This window comes from Trichosurus vulpecula, chromosome 7, assembly GCF_011100635.1.
Source record: "Trichosurus vulpecula isolate mTriVul1 chromosome 7, mTriVul1.pri, whole genome shotgun sequence".
In the NCBI taxonomy this organism is placed as follows: domain Eukaryota; kingdom Metazoa; phylum Chordata; class Mammalia; order Diprotodontia; family Phalangeridae; genus Trichosurus; species Trichosurus vulpecula.
The window spans coordinates 116,272,853-116,292,801 of NC_050579.1; the positions used below are offsets into that span (position 1 = coordinate 116,272,853).

At 38.7% G+C, this 19,949-nt stretch overlaps 1 protein-coding gene across 2 annotated transcripts in view; it reads right to left on the reverse strand.

Moving 5' to 3' along the window:
* VTA1 (vesicle trafficking 1) overlaps nt 1–19,949 on the reverse strand; it is a 99,739-nt gene that overhangs the window by 17,975 nt on the left and 61,815 nt on the right. The window contains exon 6 of one of the 2 annotated variants that reach the window (XM_036769250.1): nt 13,450–13,617. In XM_036769250.1, the coding sequence (XP_036625145.1) occupies nt 13,450–13,617 (168 nt within the window). The remainder of the gene's footprint in view (nt 1–13,449; nt 13,618–19,949) is intronic. The other variant, XM_036769251.1, reaches the window with a different exon arrangement.

Sequence of the window (19,949 nt, forward strand, 5' to 3'; positions counted from 1 at the left end):
AAGCAATGACCAGTGGTTCTTTACTACCTTAAATATAACTGTGAAAAGTTGAAAGGTAAGAGACAAGATTAGAATCTGAACAGAATTTAAAATCATCAACTCTTTAGGGCAAAATTATATTTTCAAAATTGTAGGTTTAAATTTATAACAAAGTTTAGTCCTTAAGTTATCAAAAAGAGGGTTGGCGCAAGATTAAAGCTTTGCTCCCAAAATTTTAAAAGAAAGTACCGATATAACTTTTCTTTTCTGAATAACTGAGTATACAAAGAGGGGAAGAAAAGGTCCGTATCACTGAAAACTGTCTATGAGTACTCAAATGAACTGATTCCTAAGGATCAGTTCTTAGCATGTATTATATTTTTCTGAGACAAAGGCATTTTGATTAAGATACCTGCACTGACACTTCTGGGAATATTTAACTCCCACTCTCAAGTAATAGAATAAGTTACCACGGTAAGGAAAAGAAAAAATAAACAATAAAAACCCTACCCTAGGCACACTTTAAGTTTGCCCAATAATACCACTCTGAGATTTTTTTTTTGGCAACTTTTTCTTCTCTTAGGTTACTCAAAATATCAACCACATACTCAACTGAAACTGCTCTCCTCATGTCCTCGGTTGCCAAACTGAATGATCTTTTCTCAGTTCTAATTCTTGTTGACCTCTGCAGCATCTGACGTTGTTGATCACCTCTCCTTCTGGGTACTCTCACCTTTCGGGGCTTCTGAGATACTAATTCCCTTATATGTCTGACTGACCTTTAGTTTCCTTTCCTTGTTTTTCATCTATATCATGATCACTAACCATGGTGTCCTGTAAACGGGTCTATCTTGGGCTCTCTTCTTTTTTTGCTCTATACTATTTCATTTGGTGATCTCAAAAGCTCTTGTGGGTTCCATTATCATCTCTATGTAGATGATTCCCAGATTTATATTTCTACTGCGTGCCACACACTATGCTATTCCTGGGGATACAAAGAAAATAATGAACCAACTTCTGAACCCAAGGAGTTTACCTTCCATCAATCTAGAAAGGCCTTGAAAATTTTGCCAAGTACCTTATAATATATTACCCTATCTAATCCAGATGATCACACTCTGTGATTTCATTGGTATAGGGAGCTCCATGTGAATTCCCTCCATACCATAACTAGTGCTTTCTCTGTAATTTATAGTCAGAGTTGCTTAGGGTACTGACAGGTTAATTGATTTGTTGAGGGTTACAAAGCCAGTATTTGTCAGAGATGGGACCTGAACCCAGGTCTTCCTGATTCTGAGGCCAGCTCTCTAGCCACTATACTGCCTTTTAAAGAAAAAAAAAAAAAAGGGGACAGGATTTTGGGAAGATGGACGAATAGGTGAGAAAATTCCAAGCTCTCAAGATATTCCCCCACAAAAGAGATAAAATAGTGCCTCAGGGCATGAGCAGAAAAAAATAAAGAGTAGGGGCAGAACATGGGTCCTCCTGGGATAACTGGATAGGATCTCAAGAAAAATCCCAGGACAAAGTTTAGTCCCTGTGAAGAGTAAACACCTCTAGGGGCTAGGACCAACAAATGGCAAGCCCTGGGGTTAGCTGGTTTGGGAGGCTGCCTCAGCCCCAGCCACAGTAACTTTTACATTTCAGGACAGTGAGGGGAGTTGGGCATCTGAACTGGGGAAGACTGTAAACCTCTACTGACAAGAAACGCCAGACCCAGCTGCGCTGTGTAGATGTAGCCTGGGGCTAGGAGGAACCAGCACAAGCCTGGTGAGTGCAGAAGCAGTGGGGCACTGGCCATGGGCACTTACAGGACGCTGGAAGTCTTGGTTTCCATTTCTAGGCCAGAGGGAAGAACTGAAGGAGGATCTGAGGTCAGAGGCACCATTGCCCATACCCCAGTGCTAGAGGTGATTACAAAAACTAAGCTACTACAAATAAAAACACCACTACCACATAGGCAAAGGAGAAAGCAGTCAACCATAGTTACTATGGCAATAAAAAAGCCAAGGGTTTGTCTTCAGAGGAGGATACTGAAGCAAAGAATCCCTCTTCTACCCCAAAGAGTAACATCAAATGGTCACCTGCCCAAAAAGAATTCATAGAAGAACTTTAAAAATCAAATGAGAAAGACTGAGGAAACTGAAAAAAAAACAGTCCAAGAAAAATGAGAAGATTATGAAAAGAAAGTCAACCAATTAGAAAAGGAGATCCAGAATCTTGAGGAAGAAAACAACTCCCTAAAAATCAGAACTGGGCAAGGAGAAGCCAGAGAAGTTACAAGAGATCAAGAAATAATTAAAGAAAAATGAAAAGAATGAAAAAATAGAAGAGAATTTTGTTGGGAAAGTTATTCTTGACTTTAACCCTGTGGAATATCACACTCCAAACTCTATGTTCTTTTATGATGGTGGCTTCTAAATCATGTGTGATTCTGACTGTTGCTCTTTGGTACTTGAATTCTTTCCTTCTGGCTGCCTGCAGTATTTTTTTTTTTCATTGATTACAAAGTTCTGGGTTTTGGCCATGATGATCCTGGGAGTATTCATTTTGGGGTTTCTTTCAGGAGCATATTTTTCATTTTTTTGATACACATTTTGCCCTCTGGTTCTAAGAGATCCGGACAGTTTTATTTTATGATTAATTGAAATGTGATTTTGAACCTTTTTTATTTTTTTTGGTCATAGTGTTCAGGTAGCCTTATCATTATTAAATTTCTTTCTCTTCAATCTGCTTCTCTGGCTAGTTATTTTTGCTACAAGATCCCTTATGTTTTTATTTTTTTCCCCATCTTTCAATTATATTTCTTGTTTTTTTCAGAGTGACTGGCCTCTATTTGCAGGGAGTTTGTTGCCTGGGCAAGGTTTTGTACCTCTTGTGCCAAGATGATAATTCCTTTTCCAATTCTTTCTTTCACAGCTCTGATTTCTTTTCAATTTTTTTCCTCTAGAGCTCTCACTTCATTTATTAAAAAAAAATTTTTTTAACTCTTACTTTATTTATTCTAGGAATACTAGTTGAGTTTGTACCTAAGCTGGATTTTTCCTTGAGGATTTGCTTGTAAATGTTTTGACCTCATTCTCTTCTCCTGGGTTGTGTCTTGAAAGTCTCTGTCACTAGGGGAAGGTAGGAGGCTCAGTGGATAGAGCACCAGCTTGGGAATCAGGAGGATGTGAGTTCAAATCTGGCCTTAGACACCTGACACTCACCAGCTGTGCAATCACTTAACCCTGACTGCCTCAGGGGAAGAAAGTAAATCTCTGTTACCACAATAGTTTTTATGATGGGAGTCTTTCTTTTCTTTCTTTCCTTTTTTTTTTTTGCTCATTCTTCCAACATACTTCCTGACTCCAGGCTCAAATTAGGGCCAGGCTCTGTGTACTTTTGGAGGTAACATCTGGGCTGGTCCTGCCATTGCTTTCTTGAGGTATTGAGTATTGTATTATCCCCAGATGTCAGGAATAGGGAACGAGCAAGCTTTCAGTGCTCCAATGTGGTCTTATCCAAGACAAAGTCTGATTGCTACCCTCCTTTTCTGAGCTCTAAAGTTCCTGACCTGGGTTTGGGTCTGAGCAACACTCGACTGTTACTAAATTCATCTTCTCTTGGGTAGCTGGAAAGCTCTACTGGTTCAGAGGGACAGAACTGTAAGTTTCTCTTTGGTTTGTCCTGGTTATTCATCTGCAGGTTTCAGACTTGGCTAGAATAGGCACTGAGAATATACTCCTTGGCTCCTGGGATCTGAGCCAGCCTGTGCTGCACGCTGCTGACATCACTCTTCTCTCAGTACACTGTCTAGTGCTTGCAATTGCTCCTCGCCCTGGCATGCCACTCCTGGGTGCAGGTCCCTTCCTCAGTCTGCCTTAGAACTGTGACACTGGATGGGGCAGTAGATAACAAAGTGTCTGGATGGCATTTCCTTTTGCCCTGATGCACAGCCTGATGCTGACCAACGCTAGAAAAATGGCTCACTGTGTTTTTTTCCCTTGGATTTCCTAGACAGATTTCAGTTTGGCACATTTTCTTTTTTATTTTTAAAAATTAATTAATTAATTAATTAATTATTATTTTTTAAAATATATTTAGTTTTCAGCATTGATTTTCACAAGAGTTTGAATTACAAATTTTCTCCCCATTTCTACCCACCCCCCCCACTCCAAGATGGCGTATATTCTGGTTGCCATGTTCCCCAGTCAGCCCTCCCTTCTGTCACCCCACTACCCTCCCATCCCCTTTTCCCTTCCTTTCTTGTAGGGCAAGATAAATTTCTATGCCCCTTTGCATGTGTATCTTATTTTCTAGTTGCATGCAAAAACTTTTTTTGTTCCTTTTTGTTTTTGAACTTCTGTTTTTAAAACTTTGAGTTCCAAATTCTCTGCCCTCTTCCCTTCCCACCCAACCTCCCTAAGAAGTCAAGCAATTCAACACAGGCCACATGTGTATCATTATGTATAACCCTTCCACAATACTCATGTTGTGAAAGACTCACTATATTTTGCTCCTTCCTAACCTATCCCCCTTTATTGAATTTTGTCCCTTGACCCTGTCCCCTTTTGAAAGTGTTTGTTTTTGATTACCTCCATCCCCATCTGCCCTCCCTTCTATCATCCCCTCTTTTTTTTTCTTCTTCCTCCTTTTTTCCTGTGGGGTAAGATACCCAATTGAGTATGTATGGTATTCCCTCCTCAGGTCAAATCTGATGAGAGCAAGATTTTCAACTCACCCAGTGCCCTCTTTCTCTCTCTCTCTCTATATATATGCATACATATATACATACATACACACTCACATATACATATATATAAACATATATATATATATATACATAAACATACACACACACACACACACACACACACACATATATATATACATGTATATGCCTATTTCCTTCAGGTACCCTAATACTGAGGTCTCACGAATCATACACATCAACTTTCCATGTAGGAATGTAAACAAAACAGTTCAACTTTAGTAAGTCCCTTGCAATTTCTTTTTCTTGTTCTTTTTCTTGATTAGCTTTTCATTCTTCTCTTGATTCTTGTGTTTGAAAGTCAATTTTTCTATTCAGCTCTGGTCTTTTCACTGAGAAAACTTGAAAGTCCTCTATTTTATTGAAAATCCATATTTTTCCTTGGAGGATGATACTCAGTTTTGCTGGGTAGGTGATTCTTGGTTCTAATCCTAGCTCCATTGACCTCCAGAATATCGTATTCCAAGCCCTTCGATCTCTTAATGTAGAAGCTGCTAGATCTTGGGCTGTTCTGATTGTGTTTCCACAATACTCAAATTGTTTCTTTCTGGATGCTTGTAGTATTTTCTCCTTGATCTGGGAGCTCTGGAATTTGGCGACAATATTCCTAGGAGATTTCTTTTTGGGATCTATTTGAGGAGGCGATTGGTGGATTCTTTTAATTTCTATTTTGGCCTGTGGCTCTAGAATATCAGGGCAGTTCTCCTTGATAATTTCTTGAAAGATGAGATCGAGGCTCTTTTTTTGAGCATGGCTTTCAGGTAGTCCAATAATTTTTAAATTATCTCTCCTGGATCTATTTTCCAGGTCAGTGGTTTTTCCAATGAGATATTTTACATTGTCTTCCATCTTTTCATTCCTTTGGTTCTGTTTGATAATATCTGGATTTCTCATAAAGTCACTAGCTTCTACTTGCTCCAATCTAATTTTTGCTTTTGACTGCCGCTTTCCTCAGTTAACCCTCCCTCTTTATTCCCCTCCCTTATCTTACCGTTACCCACTTGCTACTTCTCCTCTTCCTTCTGCCCTCCCCCCTCCCTTTTTCCCCCCTTTCCCTCCCACTTCCCGTAGGACAAGTTAGATTTCTAAACTTATCAGAGTATGTTATTCCCTTCTTGAACTAGATCAGATGACAGTAAAGCTCAAATACTGCTCTTCTCCCTCCCTTCTTTCCCTCTACTATAATATGTTTTTTTGCCACTTCCTTTGGTGTTATTTACCCTTTTCTACAACCTTCTTACCACTTCCCTCATAGCCCTCCCTTTATATCTCTTATTTATATTTTATATCTTTACATCAGTTAATTTATACAGGCATTCACAACCTATGTATATCCCTTTCATTTGTCACAATAGTTGTACCATTCACAAGAATGACTTATATATGTATATGTATATATATATACATAAAAAACATACATAAGATGATATAATCCCACATAAAGATGTAAACAACCTAAGCTTATTGGTTAATGAAGTTTGTGGGGTTTTTCCCCCGGTTACCTTTTTATGTCTCTCTTGAGGTTTGTATTTGGAGATCAAATTTCCCATTGAGTTCTGGCCTTTTCATCAGGAAGGTCTGGAATTCCCTTATTTCATTGAATGTCCATCGCCTTGCCTGGAAAATTATGCTTAGTTTTGCTGGGTAGTTGATCCTTGGTTGTAGTCCCAGCTCCTTTGCCCTTCGGAATATCATATTCCAATTTCTCCTGTCTTTTAATGTGGAAGCTGAGAGATCCTGCGTGATCCTGACTGTAGTTCCACGATATTTGAATTGCTTCTTTTTGGCTGCTTGCGGTATTTTCTCCTTAAGTTTATAGCTCTGAAATTTGGCTATAATATTTCTTGGTGTTTTCAGTTTGGGATCTCTTTCAGGGGGTGATCGGTGAATTCTTTCAATGACTATTTTGCCCTCTGGTTCTAGGACCTCTGGGCAGTTGTCTTTGATAATTTCTTCGAAGATACTGTCAAGGCTCCTTTTTTCATCGTGGATTTCCGGTAGACCAATAACTCTCAAATTGTCTCTCCTGGATCTATTTTCCAGGTCAGTTGTTTTGCCAATCAGATATTTCACATTTTTTTCTATTTTTTCATTCTTTACATTTTGTTTTATTACTTCTTGATGCCTCATAGATTCATTAGCTTCCACTTGCTCAAGTCTAATTTTAAATGAGTTAGTGTTTACATTTTGCTTTTGAGCCTCCATTTTCAATTGGTTGATTTCACCTCTCAGGGTGTCCTTTTCTCTCTCTAGATTCTGAATCTCCATAGCCATTTCGCCAATCTTATTCTTTAGGGACTTGATTTCGTCAGTGGATTTTTTCTCCCTTTTTTCCATTTTTTCCATATTTTCTTTTAGCTCCCTAATTTGGTTTTTAAAATCCTCTTTTAGCTCTTCCAGCAGTGCTTTTTGGGCTGGAGACCAGATCATATTAGCTTTTGAGGTATCTGATGTATCTACCGTGTCATTGCTATCTTCTTCTACCTCGATATTTTGATCCTGCCTGTCTCCATAAAAAGAATCTATTGTCCTCGGTTTTTTTGTGTTCTTCTTCATGTTGGATTGCCTTTTGCTGGCGTTAGAACGAATTTCTATCTGTGAGTCTCAGGGCTTTCTGTCCCAGCTTTCTTATTCTGGGGGTTGTGAGTCTAAAATTATAACCTTCAGTTTCCTGAGGTGTGGGGGAGGGGTCTGGCTCCCTGGCGTCTCACTCCCTGTGGGTGCTCTCCAGCCCTTGCTTTTCAGCAATGGTCTCAGCTGATTGTTGTTTGAGCTAATGACTGGCGCTTCCCCTGGGGGAGCAAGGTTACGTCTGGGCTCCTGGCTTGGCCCCCTGCCGACTCTTCCCCTCTGGGACTAATGAGCTTCTAGTATTTGTCCTGTGAAGCCCCACTACTCTCTCCTCTGTTTCAGTTCTCTTTTTTTTTTTTCCCGAGGAATTCTCTGGGTGAGGGGGGGAGGGGTTAGAGCCGCTTACCTAGCCATTGAGTCTTCCGGAAGTTCAAGAGGCCGAGATCCTGAGTTTTGCAAGCGTCAGGAGTGGGTGTTTTCGCGGCTGGTGGCGTTGCGCTGCCTCTCGTCGCTCCCAGAGACTGCCGTCCTGTGTTGGGAGGCCTGGGGATCTCCCGGGCGCCCAGCTTTCTCCCAGCCCGTCTCCCACGTGGATTTCCCGGCCGGCCGCTTCCGCCTTGGTCTGGAGCAGCCCCGCACCGAGCACTCTCCGCGCCTGCAGGTTCGTTCCTCTGGCCTTTTCAGACTCTCCCGGCTCGGAAATTTGCCCCACGCAGACTGCTCGCGGTTTCTGACTCTCTCAAATCTGCTCAAATTCACTTTTTTATGGGAATCTGACAGACCTTGTGAGAGAGCTCCGGTAAGAGGCTGCCTTCATGCAGCCATCTTGGCTCCGCCCCCTCCAATCTAATTTTTAAGGCAGTATTTCCTTCAGTGGTCTTTTGGACCTCCTTTTCCATTTGGGTAATTCTGCCTTTCAAGGCATTCTTCTCCTCATTGGCTTTTTGGAGCTCTTTTGCCATTTGAGGTAGTCTATTTTTTAAGGCGTTGTTTTCTTCAGTGTATTTTTCAGTATTTTTTTGGTTCTCCTTTAGCAAGTCATTGACTTGTTTTTCATGGTTTTCTCGCATCCTTCTCATTTCTCTTCCCAATTTTTCCTCTACTTCTCTAACTTGCTTTTCCAAATCCTTTTTGAGCTCTTCCATGGCTTGAGACTAGTTCATGTTTTTCTTGGAGGCTTTTGTTGTAGGTTCTTTGACTCTGTTGACTTCTTCTGGCTGTATGTTTTGGTCTTCTTTGTCACCAAACAAAGATTCCAGAGTCTGAGACTGAATCTGGGTACGTTTTCGTTGCCTGGCCATGTTCCCAGCCAACTAACTTGACCCTTGAGTTTTTCAGTGGGGTATGACTGCTTGTAGAGTTAAGAGAACTATGTTCCAAGCTTGGGCGGATGTGCCAGCTCTGCCACACAGCACTCCTCCTTTCCCAAGAACCCCCAACCCGGACTGGACTTAGATCTTTAGCAGGCTGTTCACTCCTGCTCAGATCCGCCACTTAACTCCTCCCACCAGGTGGGCCTGGGGCCAGAAGCAACTGCAGCTGTAGTTCTGTAGCTGTCCCACCTCTCCAGCCCCTGGGGCAGTAGCCAAACCTCGAACTCCTTCCACTCCGGCAGCTTTTCCCACTAACCTTCTTGTTGTCTTTGGTGTTTGTGGGTTGAGAAGTCTGGTAACTGCTGCAGCTCACTGATTCAGGGTGCTAGGGCACGCTCCGCTTGGCTCCTGGTCTGGTTGGTCCACGCCGCCCATGCTGGGCTCTGCTCCGCTCCCAGCTCCGTGCGGGATAAACCTTACCCAGAGACCATCCAGGCTGTCCTGGGCTAGCGCCCTGCTTCCCTCTGCTATTTTGTGGGTTCTGCAGTTCTAGAATTGGTTCAGAGCCATTTTTTATAGGTTTTTGGAGGGACTCGGTGGGGAGCTCACGCTAGTCCCTGCTTTACAGCTGCCATCTTGGCCTTGGCACATTTTCTAGATTTCTTTGAAGGAGTTTTTATTGGGGAAAAGGGAGGGAAATCAAAGAGATGGAGGATGGAGCTCACTATATTTCATCCTAATCCTCCACTAGCTCACACAAGTATAAGTACTTACTATGTCTTAGGCATGGTGTTCAGAACAGGGAATACAAACATAAACTGAAATAAAGACAGTGGGGTGTGGGTGAGGGAGGGGAAGTGCCAGGGACTAGGAACTGGGAGTGCAGTCTGGAGAGAAATGAAAACGTGGATGGCTTGGGTCTCTTTCTTAAAATTAAAGTTTTGAGAAGAACTTGTCAAATAATGGGAGAAGCCACAGGATGTGGCTGAAGCCCAAGTCCAGAGGTACAGTGAACTTCTAGGATGAATGAGTTTCTGGAGCATTGCAGAGAAAGATCATGAGAGTCAGGAGCATAGCCTAGAGATGATTTTCTGCAGACAATAAATTCCAGCAAACTCAATAAATGCCAGCAAATTTATTACATTTCCCCCCAAACTCTATCCTCTTCCACATATCCTGCTACTGTGCAAAGCTCTTACATTCGCAACCTCTGTGTCTCTCCCAATTCCTCAATTGCACTCATCTCAAGAAGTGCATTGCTACAGTGTGGGCTCAGTTGAGATTATTTAACATAAACTTGTAGTGGACCTAATCTGCACAGTATTGTGATTTTCTCTGGCTTCTTTAAGCAGCCCATAACTAGTAGTACTTACAGGCAGCAGACAGTGGGAGTAATATGAAACTGGAGGTTGTTAGGGCAAGATCAGTGACAGGATAAAGGGGCAAGGAACTCTTGAGAACAATGTAGAGTTGAACAGATTCACCAAGGGAACAAGATGAGGATGGGAGGACAGTGTAGCTGGTGCAGGGGTGATGGCTTGGGAAAGAACTGAAGGGTCAAGGGATTAGAAGTCACAGTAAAAACAAAGAACAGGGTTTAAGGGTTATGAGGCAGAGGGACAGGGGAGAGGTGTTATACCAATAGATTGTGACGAAATAAAGGAATTTCTGAGTTCATGAAGATGAAAGCAGTGTTTTTGTAGGTGATCTATCTATTGCTGCTACTGACTCCCACTTCTCTCTTCAACTACCAAATTCTAAGAAAACTTTATCAGTCACCACACCATTAAACATCTGCCTTTTTTTTTTTTTGACAAAGATTAGAAAGGAAACTACTGTGTAGCCAAGTCTTTAACGATGCAGCTGTATAACAAATTTTTGGTAGGTATAAGTAAGGGGTAAAATAAAAAACAAAATTGTTTTAAGACTGAGTTCATTCCCCATCCTTCTATCTCTAACTATACTTCCTGTCTGAAGCTCCTGATCTTCATTTAATCAAGAAGTCCTCAAATTGTATTTAATATTGAGCAACTTCACTTGAGACTAATTTTACTTGTACTGCTTTTTTTTAGTCTATCAATGTCTCTAATAACTCTTAAATTTTTTGTGATTTATGGGTATTTTATAATTAGGACACATGTGGACTCCTGTTTTTATAAGAATCTAATATTATTTAATTTATAAATATCCTTAGTACCATTTTTAATAACCCTATTTTCAACTTATTCTGAATTAATATAGTCTTTTAATCTCATTAGTAAACCAAAAATTTTATTATAAATTTTCCTCAGGCTTACTCTCTAACTTGTTTCTCTAAAACATTCTGGATCACCAAAGAGCCATATAGTCTGTTTCTATTAAATACATTTGCTATAAATCCAAATCCAGCACCAAGAAAGGTAAAATATGTATCCAAGCATAATAAGAGAAGAAATTATTACATTAAATGTGTTTATATTTTTTCTTAATGTTATATTACATTATTATTAAAATATACAAAGAAAACTCATGAAATAAAATGACTAATATTATGAAGGAAAACTAAACCCACTAAGGGAATAGTAAATTTATATACTGAAAGAAAATGAAAAACTTAGACTATCAAAAGTCTCCAAAACAAAATCTAACAACGAAAGCTGGCACTCAGACATGTATACATATTTGTTACTCAAACACATACAAATTAGAGTGAATATGTGCTAAATGATAATCAATGTGCAAAAAGACAAATTAGATGTAACAGAAGTAAGTAAAGAGCAGAAATTGTGACATCTTTAATGGGAGAATAAAAAAATCCCTATATGCCTTCATCTATCCTTTGCTTTCATTTTTGAAGAAGTGGTTTTTCTCCTTCCCAAACCTAAATTTCCAACTTGTTCTCCTGATCCCATCCACAGCTAATTTCTCTTATTGTCAATTTTTTCCTTTCTACTACTAGCTTGTTCCTAGCTGCCTAAAGTCCTTTTTCAATATCTATCATTGGGTGGTCCTATCAGACACCTCTCATTCTTTATAGCCAAGTGTCCCTCAAAACTTCATCTCCACCCTCTTCTTTCTCTGAAATAATCTCTCTTGATGATTTTATCAGCCTCTACAGGTTCAATTTCCACCCCTATGCAGATGACACACAAATCTATACATCTATTCACAATTTCTCTCCTAAATTCTAGTCCTGCATAAATGCACATGTTAAATGTCACCACCTTGATGATCTAATGGTATTGCAAACTCAACAGGTCTATAACAGAATATACCACTCTTTCCGCCTAAACTAATCCAACCTGCAAATTTCCTTATTTCTTCTGAGGACACTAACATACTTCTAGTCACTTTAGCATGAAATTTCAATGTCATTAATGATTTTTCCTATTCCCTTGTGTAAGGGCAAGCAAAGTGGAACTTTTTACTGTTTTTTTCTTTTGGAGTGCTTCTCAGCACTAAGGCAATCAAGTGCCTTTGATTGAGTCTTGCCTTTGTTTGTAGGAAGGCCCATAGCCTTTTGCTAATTAGGTCATGAGAGGTATGAAGCCTTGAGGCCCTGAAAAAGGGTATATATACCCAGAGGATAGCCAATCAACTCAGATTCGAGAATTGAGAACTCTCAGAACTGCTAGAGGAGAGGTTTTGCTTTGGTGGCTCACTCATGGGAAGAGTGTTCATGTGGCAACTCTGGGTAGCCATTAAGGAGCCTCCCAGATGTTGGTGCGTCTCTCTCTGGTAACTATGTATGTATAGCTTTGGTCAGACAGCTAGAAGCCTGTCTGTTGATTTGTGTTATTTGCTCTGTTTATATTTCCTCTGTTTGTAATTTCTGTTTGTATTTGCTCTGAAGTTGAGGGTGCTGACTTTTTCCCCTGAATTAAGTGAATGACATATGTATGTTTAATTAAAGTGAAACTGTATATCCTTTAAAGTTGCTTTCCTTAGAAAAGCAGATCAAACAACCTGTGCTAGTAGCCCTCCTGTGTGCTGGTATTATTGGCCTTACATAGCCACAGCAGCAGCAAGTAGCACTGTTATTACACCTTGTTCCTCATGTCTTATCAGTTTGCCAAATCTTGTTGATTGTGACTTTATAATATATCTTTCATCCATTTCCCTCTTTCCATTCACACATCCTTTATCACCTCTTTGGATTACTGTAACTGTCTCCTAATTGGTTTTCATGCTTCTGGTTTTTTCCTTCTTCAATCCACTCTCCACACAGCTGCCAAAATAATCTTTGTAAGGCACAGACTTGACCCTGTTGTCTCCTTCCCCTAACCCCTGAACAAAAAGAAATTGTAGTGACTCTTCATTGTCTCTATTAGGATAAATGATAAAATCTAGCTTCTATCAACCAGTTATTTCTTGAATCCAAATCCAGTGTTTTTCTACTCATTTTAGCATATTGCTTCTCTATAGGAAGGACTGGAGATGACAACACTGGGGCTCAGAAGGAATTGAGCACCTTGAAGTATGACAGAAGAACAGATCAGGGCTTATCCCTCTCCTCCTTCTCTCCCAGTAACAAATCCTCTATCCTAGGGCAAGGAAAAGATCTAATGGTGGTAGTGTGATAGCTCCAGGTAACAAATGGTAGAGGGGAATAAATAAGGTCAAGAGGGAAATTGATTACTATGATCAAGGATCTATAAAAATTCAGAATACCTAACAGTACATTCATCATACTGAAACTATAATGAACACAATTCAATCTTTCAGATGGTAATTTAGGATCTTCCTGTTCCTTGTGATCATTACTATTTTCAATGATAACTGTATTCTTATAAAATTAGGAATGCTAGGTATCAGAGTTCATGATAAATATTTTCAGAAATTTAAATTTCATACCTGTGCTATGAGGAACTTCTGCTGGTGTATTAGCTGGAGCATGAGCACCTGGAGGAATGTGTATTCCTGTATAGCTGCTTGATGGCATGTTGCTTGGGTCATAGGCTGAAGATGACCGCTGGGGTGGGTGAGTCGGTAGAGGAGAAGTCCCAGCTTCTTCATCTTCTTCTGTTACAAAATATATAGGTAAACAGGGTGAAATTTTAAAGATAGTAATAAAAAAGCACACTTTACTACATAAGTCAATTGCTTACTTACAATCTATAAATAGTTATATTTAATGATGCCAGTATGGTGCATCAGCTACAAACTCCTCCATGCAGTAAAGAGCTGCATAAAGAGACTGTTAGAATCTTGAGGAAACCTGAAATGCAGATAAGACAGGCCAGGTGTCCAGCACGGCACAAAGTAGCCCTGGGGCTACGGCAGAAAGGTTCTGAGAAGAGTCCAGTGAGGAACTCCTAGAACCCCACAGGGAGAAACACTGTAGGTAAATGGAGGAGGTAGTAGATAAATGCTTTGGGAATAGTGGGGGAAGCAGGGAAAAATAGTCTAAGAACCCCATGGCAAGAGAAAGGGAAGAAGACTGGTACGGGAATAAGTTAAACTTAAAAAGAGGGGATGGGGAGAAATAAGGAGGAGGAATGGGGTTAAAGAAGTAGGGCAGGATAGGTAAAGGAGAAGTCTTAAGCAAAACAAACTCCAATGTTTGTGGGTATAATTAAAGGGTGAACTAAAAGGAAGAAAGAGGTAAAACACAGATAGGGAAAGAAAAAAGAAAAGGGAGAAAGGGAGAAACAGGTTGTTTCATTTACAGATTACAAGTGTTAGTGTAGGCATGCTCCCTATCTTTTACCGTTGTCTTTTTATTTATAAAAGTAGGGGGTGGAAAGGCTGAGCAAAAGGAGGAGAAAGTATAGAGGGAAATTAGCAATTAACAATCAAAACTGTGAACCTGATGAATGGGATGATTTTACCCATAAAAAGAAAGAAGATAGAAGAATGAATTACAAAGGAGAATGCATTATTGTTTACAAGATACACACTTTAAACAGTCTTTGCATGAAGTTTATCTAATACAAGTCTCAAATACAAGATATATAATGCAGTGATTCAAATTTATTAGACTAATAGCCATTCCCCAGTAGAGAAAAAAGGTAAAAGGATATGAACAGCAATTTTCAAAGCAAGGAATCAAAGTTATCAACAATTACATGAAAAAATGCCACAAATGACTAATAATCAGAGAAAAGAGAATTAAGGCAACTCTGAGGCTCTACCTCACATTAATCAGAATGGCACTGGCAAAGATGACAAAAGAAGAAAATGACAAAAGGTTAGAGGGGTTGTGGGAAAACAAGTACCTTAGTGTGTGCAGTTGGTGGAACTGTGATGTGGTATAGTCATTCTGGAAAGCAATTCAGAATTACGTCCCCAAATTTACTAAAATGTGCATACTCTCTGACCCAGTGATAGGAAGGCCTGAGTTCAAATCTGCCCTCAGATACTAGATATGTGGCTATGTGACCCTAGGCAAGTCACCTCCCTTGATTTACTATTCTATTGCATCTAATAATAATCAGATACAATTTATTTCCTTCATATTATTATGTAGGTTAAAATGAGTTTGCAAACAGATTTTTCTAATAGGGTTCATCTAGTTATTTTTAATAGGATAGAAGTCTATGAAGTCCACCAACATCTATTTTAGCACCAACCTGATTTTCTACACTGAGTTACATCCCCCTCGCTCTCCTCAACCTCTGTCCCTACCATGTACTCTTGATTTCTGCTATATAAATATCAGGTATTTATTATTGCTATTATTATTACTATTATTGCTATTACCTGGTGTTCCTAGCACACAACAGGATTTTGCATAGGCTTTCACTCATAGCAGAAGTCCCCAGTTACCTTCAATTTTTGGCTCAAGAGCTATTTTCTCACTAATCTTTTCCTGATACCCTTAGTTGTTGTTGGTGTTCTCTTTCCCACGCCAAAATTACCTTGTCCCGACTTTGTTATATATTTTGTATTTACCTAGCTATGTAAACGTAAATATTTACCCCGAGAAAGCTCCATAAAGGTAAGGGTAGTTAATTTCATTTTTGTCTTTGCTTCTCCAGTACTTGGCATATAAATATATGCTTCATAAATGTTAGCTGAATTGAGTTGAACTGGACTATCAACTCTACATTGGTATTTATTTAGGTGACTTGTGGTGAGGAGTATTTGGCCAGCAGCACTTTGGATAAACGTGCAATTAGACACTAATAATTTTCTGAATGGCAGAATAAATTCAGGTAGTAACATTTAGATTTTTCTCAGAACATTTCCTTATACCAACCAAATAAACAAGCTTCCAAAAAGTCTATTATTCTTAAGAAATACACTATACCACCTTTTGTTCTTAAAAACAGATGAACTGTATATGGCATTCTATTTTCTACACAATGTATCAAATATCCAAGTCCGGAACAATATGTTATTAGAATGTGATTTAACATAAAACAATTCCTAATCCTCAGTAATGAACACAAATACAATGATAGTGGGTAGGTTATTCATTATGTTATTACTAGCTTTAAAATGTTAAACTATGGAAAAGGATTACTTTTTTTATTTGCTCAGTTCACCTGTTACTATATCAGAAAAACAAATCAAATGGTGATATGGAAACACATTTTCCAACAAGTTGCTAGTCTAGAGATCATTTTTGAACACTCAGTCATTTCAGCAGAGATATTTAAAACTTAAATCTTGTTAAAACTCAAATCATGAGTACTTCTTAGGGATAGGTTATGGACGAAAATACTTTAATCCTTTAATACATGATCACTCTCTGACTCACATTTCAAGTACAATGAAACCTTAATCTCAGGACCTAGAAATCTAGCATTTAGTAAGGTGAGAAGTCCTGGAGAGGTATTCTATAACTTAGATTCTTAGAAAGTTGCTGAGAGGTTAATTACCTCTCCAGGGTTACAAAGCCATTAGATAGATACCTTAAGGAGGCCTTAAAACTAGCCAGAGGCTTGAAGGTTAGACTCTCTACCCACTTACATTATGAGGCTTCTTAAAGAGTTATTTATGCCTGCAAGTTACAAAATCTTAACCTGATCTGAATGAAGTTACAGTGGTAATAAATGCGCTAAAGGTTCAGACACTGGCAATTTATCTATGAAGGACAACGTGGTGATCAAAACATAAGTATTTTCTACTAGAAAACAGTTCTAGCGCCTAAAACAAAGGATGTGCTTAGCTGTTAAAACTTTCGTTGAATTGAAAACAAATTTAAAACAAGTCAATTAAAAAAAAGGCACTTGTCTTTCAAAAATGTTTTGAATGCAGTTCACACCTCTTGCAATATGCTAATTTTTGTAATACAAATTATAGAAGACTACTGAGTTGAAAATAAAAGTGAAAAAAAACCCAAATCAATTAATTTCGACTAAGAATACAACTACAAAATTTACAATATAGAAAAGCAATGTTATTAGTGATGAACATATTCTGAAGAATTCTATAGAGTCAAAACCTTAAATACTGTACTGTACCTGTGATAGTTGGAGAGATGTCTTTAATTAGGTATAACTAACTAGAGGGAGTAAAAAGAAATACTACTCTGATTATTACTATTTAAGGACTCTCTTAAATGTGACTATTAGACTAAAAAGGATAGGTCTAAGTATGATAAAAGGATAGCTGCTTATATTAATGGCTGTAGTTTGATGTGACCACAATGCCAATGTGAAAAACCACAAATTACAGATACAAATTTAAAAATCAAGCTAATTTCCTATGTTCACATCTTTTGGTAACTCAAACTAACTGGTATATAATTTCCAAAATATATATGTAGTATGTTTGGGTGATCTTCATAGTTTTAAAATCTATTTTAAGCACCAAAATGGAGCTATAAAAATAATTTTTTTTTAAAAAAATACCATATTTTTAAATTTTTTTGAAAAACTAAGAACTAAATTTAGTATGTACACACACACACCCCCCCCCACACACACACACCCCCACACACCCACGCCCAATAACTGATATGTAAAGTTTGACTGTATGGTTCTAGGTAATGGTTATCAGATTAAAGGAATCAAACCTTTAAAACAGTCGCATATTTATACATTCTTAAGCATTAGGCAATTAATTTGCACTTCATTTACTGCCTTGAGAAACCACATTGTTCATGTCTTAAAAATCTAACAATATTTTTCTATTAGTATAATTCTAAGTTTGAATTATAAAATGTTAACCAAAGTTCTTTTATCAAATTGTACTAACATAATCTCACTAGATGAAGTATATCATTTTAGCATCCTGAAGATTTATAAGATCACAATGAGATTCATGGTGAGAACTACACCCTACTAAAATAATATCAGAGGTAGAACAAAATTTTGAAATGGAAGGGCATAAAGTGCTGGAAAACTTGTCAGTTTGTAATGTAACACAGGGCTAGTTTCATCCCATTTACAAATGGACTTTTCCCCCTTTGTTAGTGAAGGAATAAAATGAATAAGCAGAAAGGAATGGAGAAAAGCCCAGCAGTGTATTTTTAAACAATGTTTCCTTTCTTTCAAAGATGCAGAGTAGGAATAGTGATGAGTTCTTTTTCTAGAGTCTTCTGCAATCAAAGTATTTGAATATGACCTTTGGCTCCAAAAGACTCTAAAATGTTATGGCATGTATGCCACATCTGGCATGATGGTAGCAACCATTTACAGACAATATTTCATATTTTAACTGCTCAAATATAAAAAGTACTTTATACTTGTTAATAAAGTTGCATCTAAAAGAAAAAACTTAACTATATTGTGACAAATTGAGGCACTAATATTAGGTCTCATAAATTTAATTTATAAAACTTATTCTTTAATTCCTAGTAAATTATTTTAATAACAACTTGGGGAAAGTTCTTAATATTTTCCATGGATGGTAGACCAACATATGCTATCAAAGCTAAGAGTAGGATAGGGGCTAGATCTGTAATTCCACTGCTATGGAGAACTTCCTCTACTAATGCAGGTCTCTGTGACTATTTGTGTTAGGCAGCTGCCTAGAGGACTGAGGTCAAGTGACTTGTACAGGGTTACACTGCAAGCATATGTCAGAGCTGAGATTTAAACCCAGATCTTGCTAGCTTCAAGGCCAGCTCTCTTATCTACTAGCCTATGGTTACTTTATAAAATCCTAATGTCAACACATACTTTTCTATTTAGTTTAGCAATTTGCTGACTCAGGAAAGTTACATAAGGATATACTTTCACATCCTGTGCCCAATTAGCACTTCATCATTTTTCAAATACCATGCCAACCTAGCTATAAAGCACTACTGGAGACTACGTATTAAACAGCTGTTGTATAATGTTAATGCAAAGTTGTAATGTGGACTGGGAGAAAAACAAGTAGGCGGGTTATAGATTAAGAGATTTAACTGATCTATTTTAAAACAAACATTTATAAACGGAACAATTGATAACCAAAGTCTGGAGGGTGGCCATAGGCCTAGGCCAATCAGGGCCATGACAGCTGAGTAGTCCGAAGAGGCAGGAATGCAGTGAACTATACAATTCATACATGCAGCAGAAATCATCTGGTCTAACCTGACACTTGAATAAGAAACTTCTAGAACACACCTGACAAACGTCCATCTAGCTTTTGGCTCTAAGACCTCCACTGAGGGCTCCATTCCCACTACAGGTGGCTTATTTGTTTTACTCATGGATAGCACTAATTGAGAGGAACATTTTTCCTTACATAGAGGCTAAATTCATCTCTTTGCAACTTTTATCCATTACTTCTAAGTCTGCCCTCAGGGGCCAGTGGGTAATTGTACAGTGGAAAGAATATTGGATATGGAGTCAGGGGACTTCGGTTCACATCTCAGAACTGTCACTTTAGTACTGGTGTGACCCTGGGAAACCTATACGGGCCTCAGTTTCCTTGTTTGTAAAATAAGAAGGTTGTACTAGATGAGTTCTAAGGTCTCAACTTGAAATCTATAAACATCCCTTCTTTTATGTATTTGAAGATGACTTCTGTGCCAACCTGAAGCCTATTAATGCCCAGTTCTTTCAGCTAATCTTCATACAGCATAATCTCCAAGTCCTAAACCTAACCCTAGATGCACTCTAACCCTAAAAGGGCTTGCACCTGGGTGGTAGCAGTATCAGAAGAGAAAAGGGGGTATATGTGAGAGAGATTACAATGGCAAAATAGAGAGCGCTTGGCAACAGATTGGATGCAGGGGATAAGATAGAGTGGGGAGTTGAGGATGATGCCTAAGTTTTGATCCTGGGTGATGGGAGAATGGTGATACCCTCAGGTAAGAAGAGGGAGGTTAGGAAGAAGGCAGAGTTTAGGGGGAAAGATAATGAGTTCAGTTTTGGACATTTTGAGTTTTAGATGTCTACTGGAGATGTGAGAATGAAGGTCAGGGGAAACGTAAGAACTAGATAAGTAGATGTGAAAATCATCGACATAAAGAT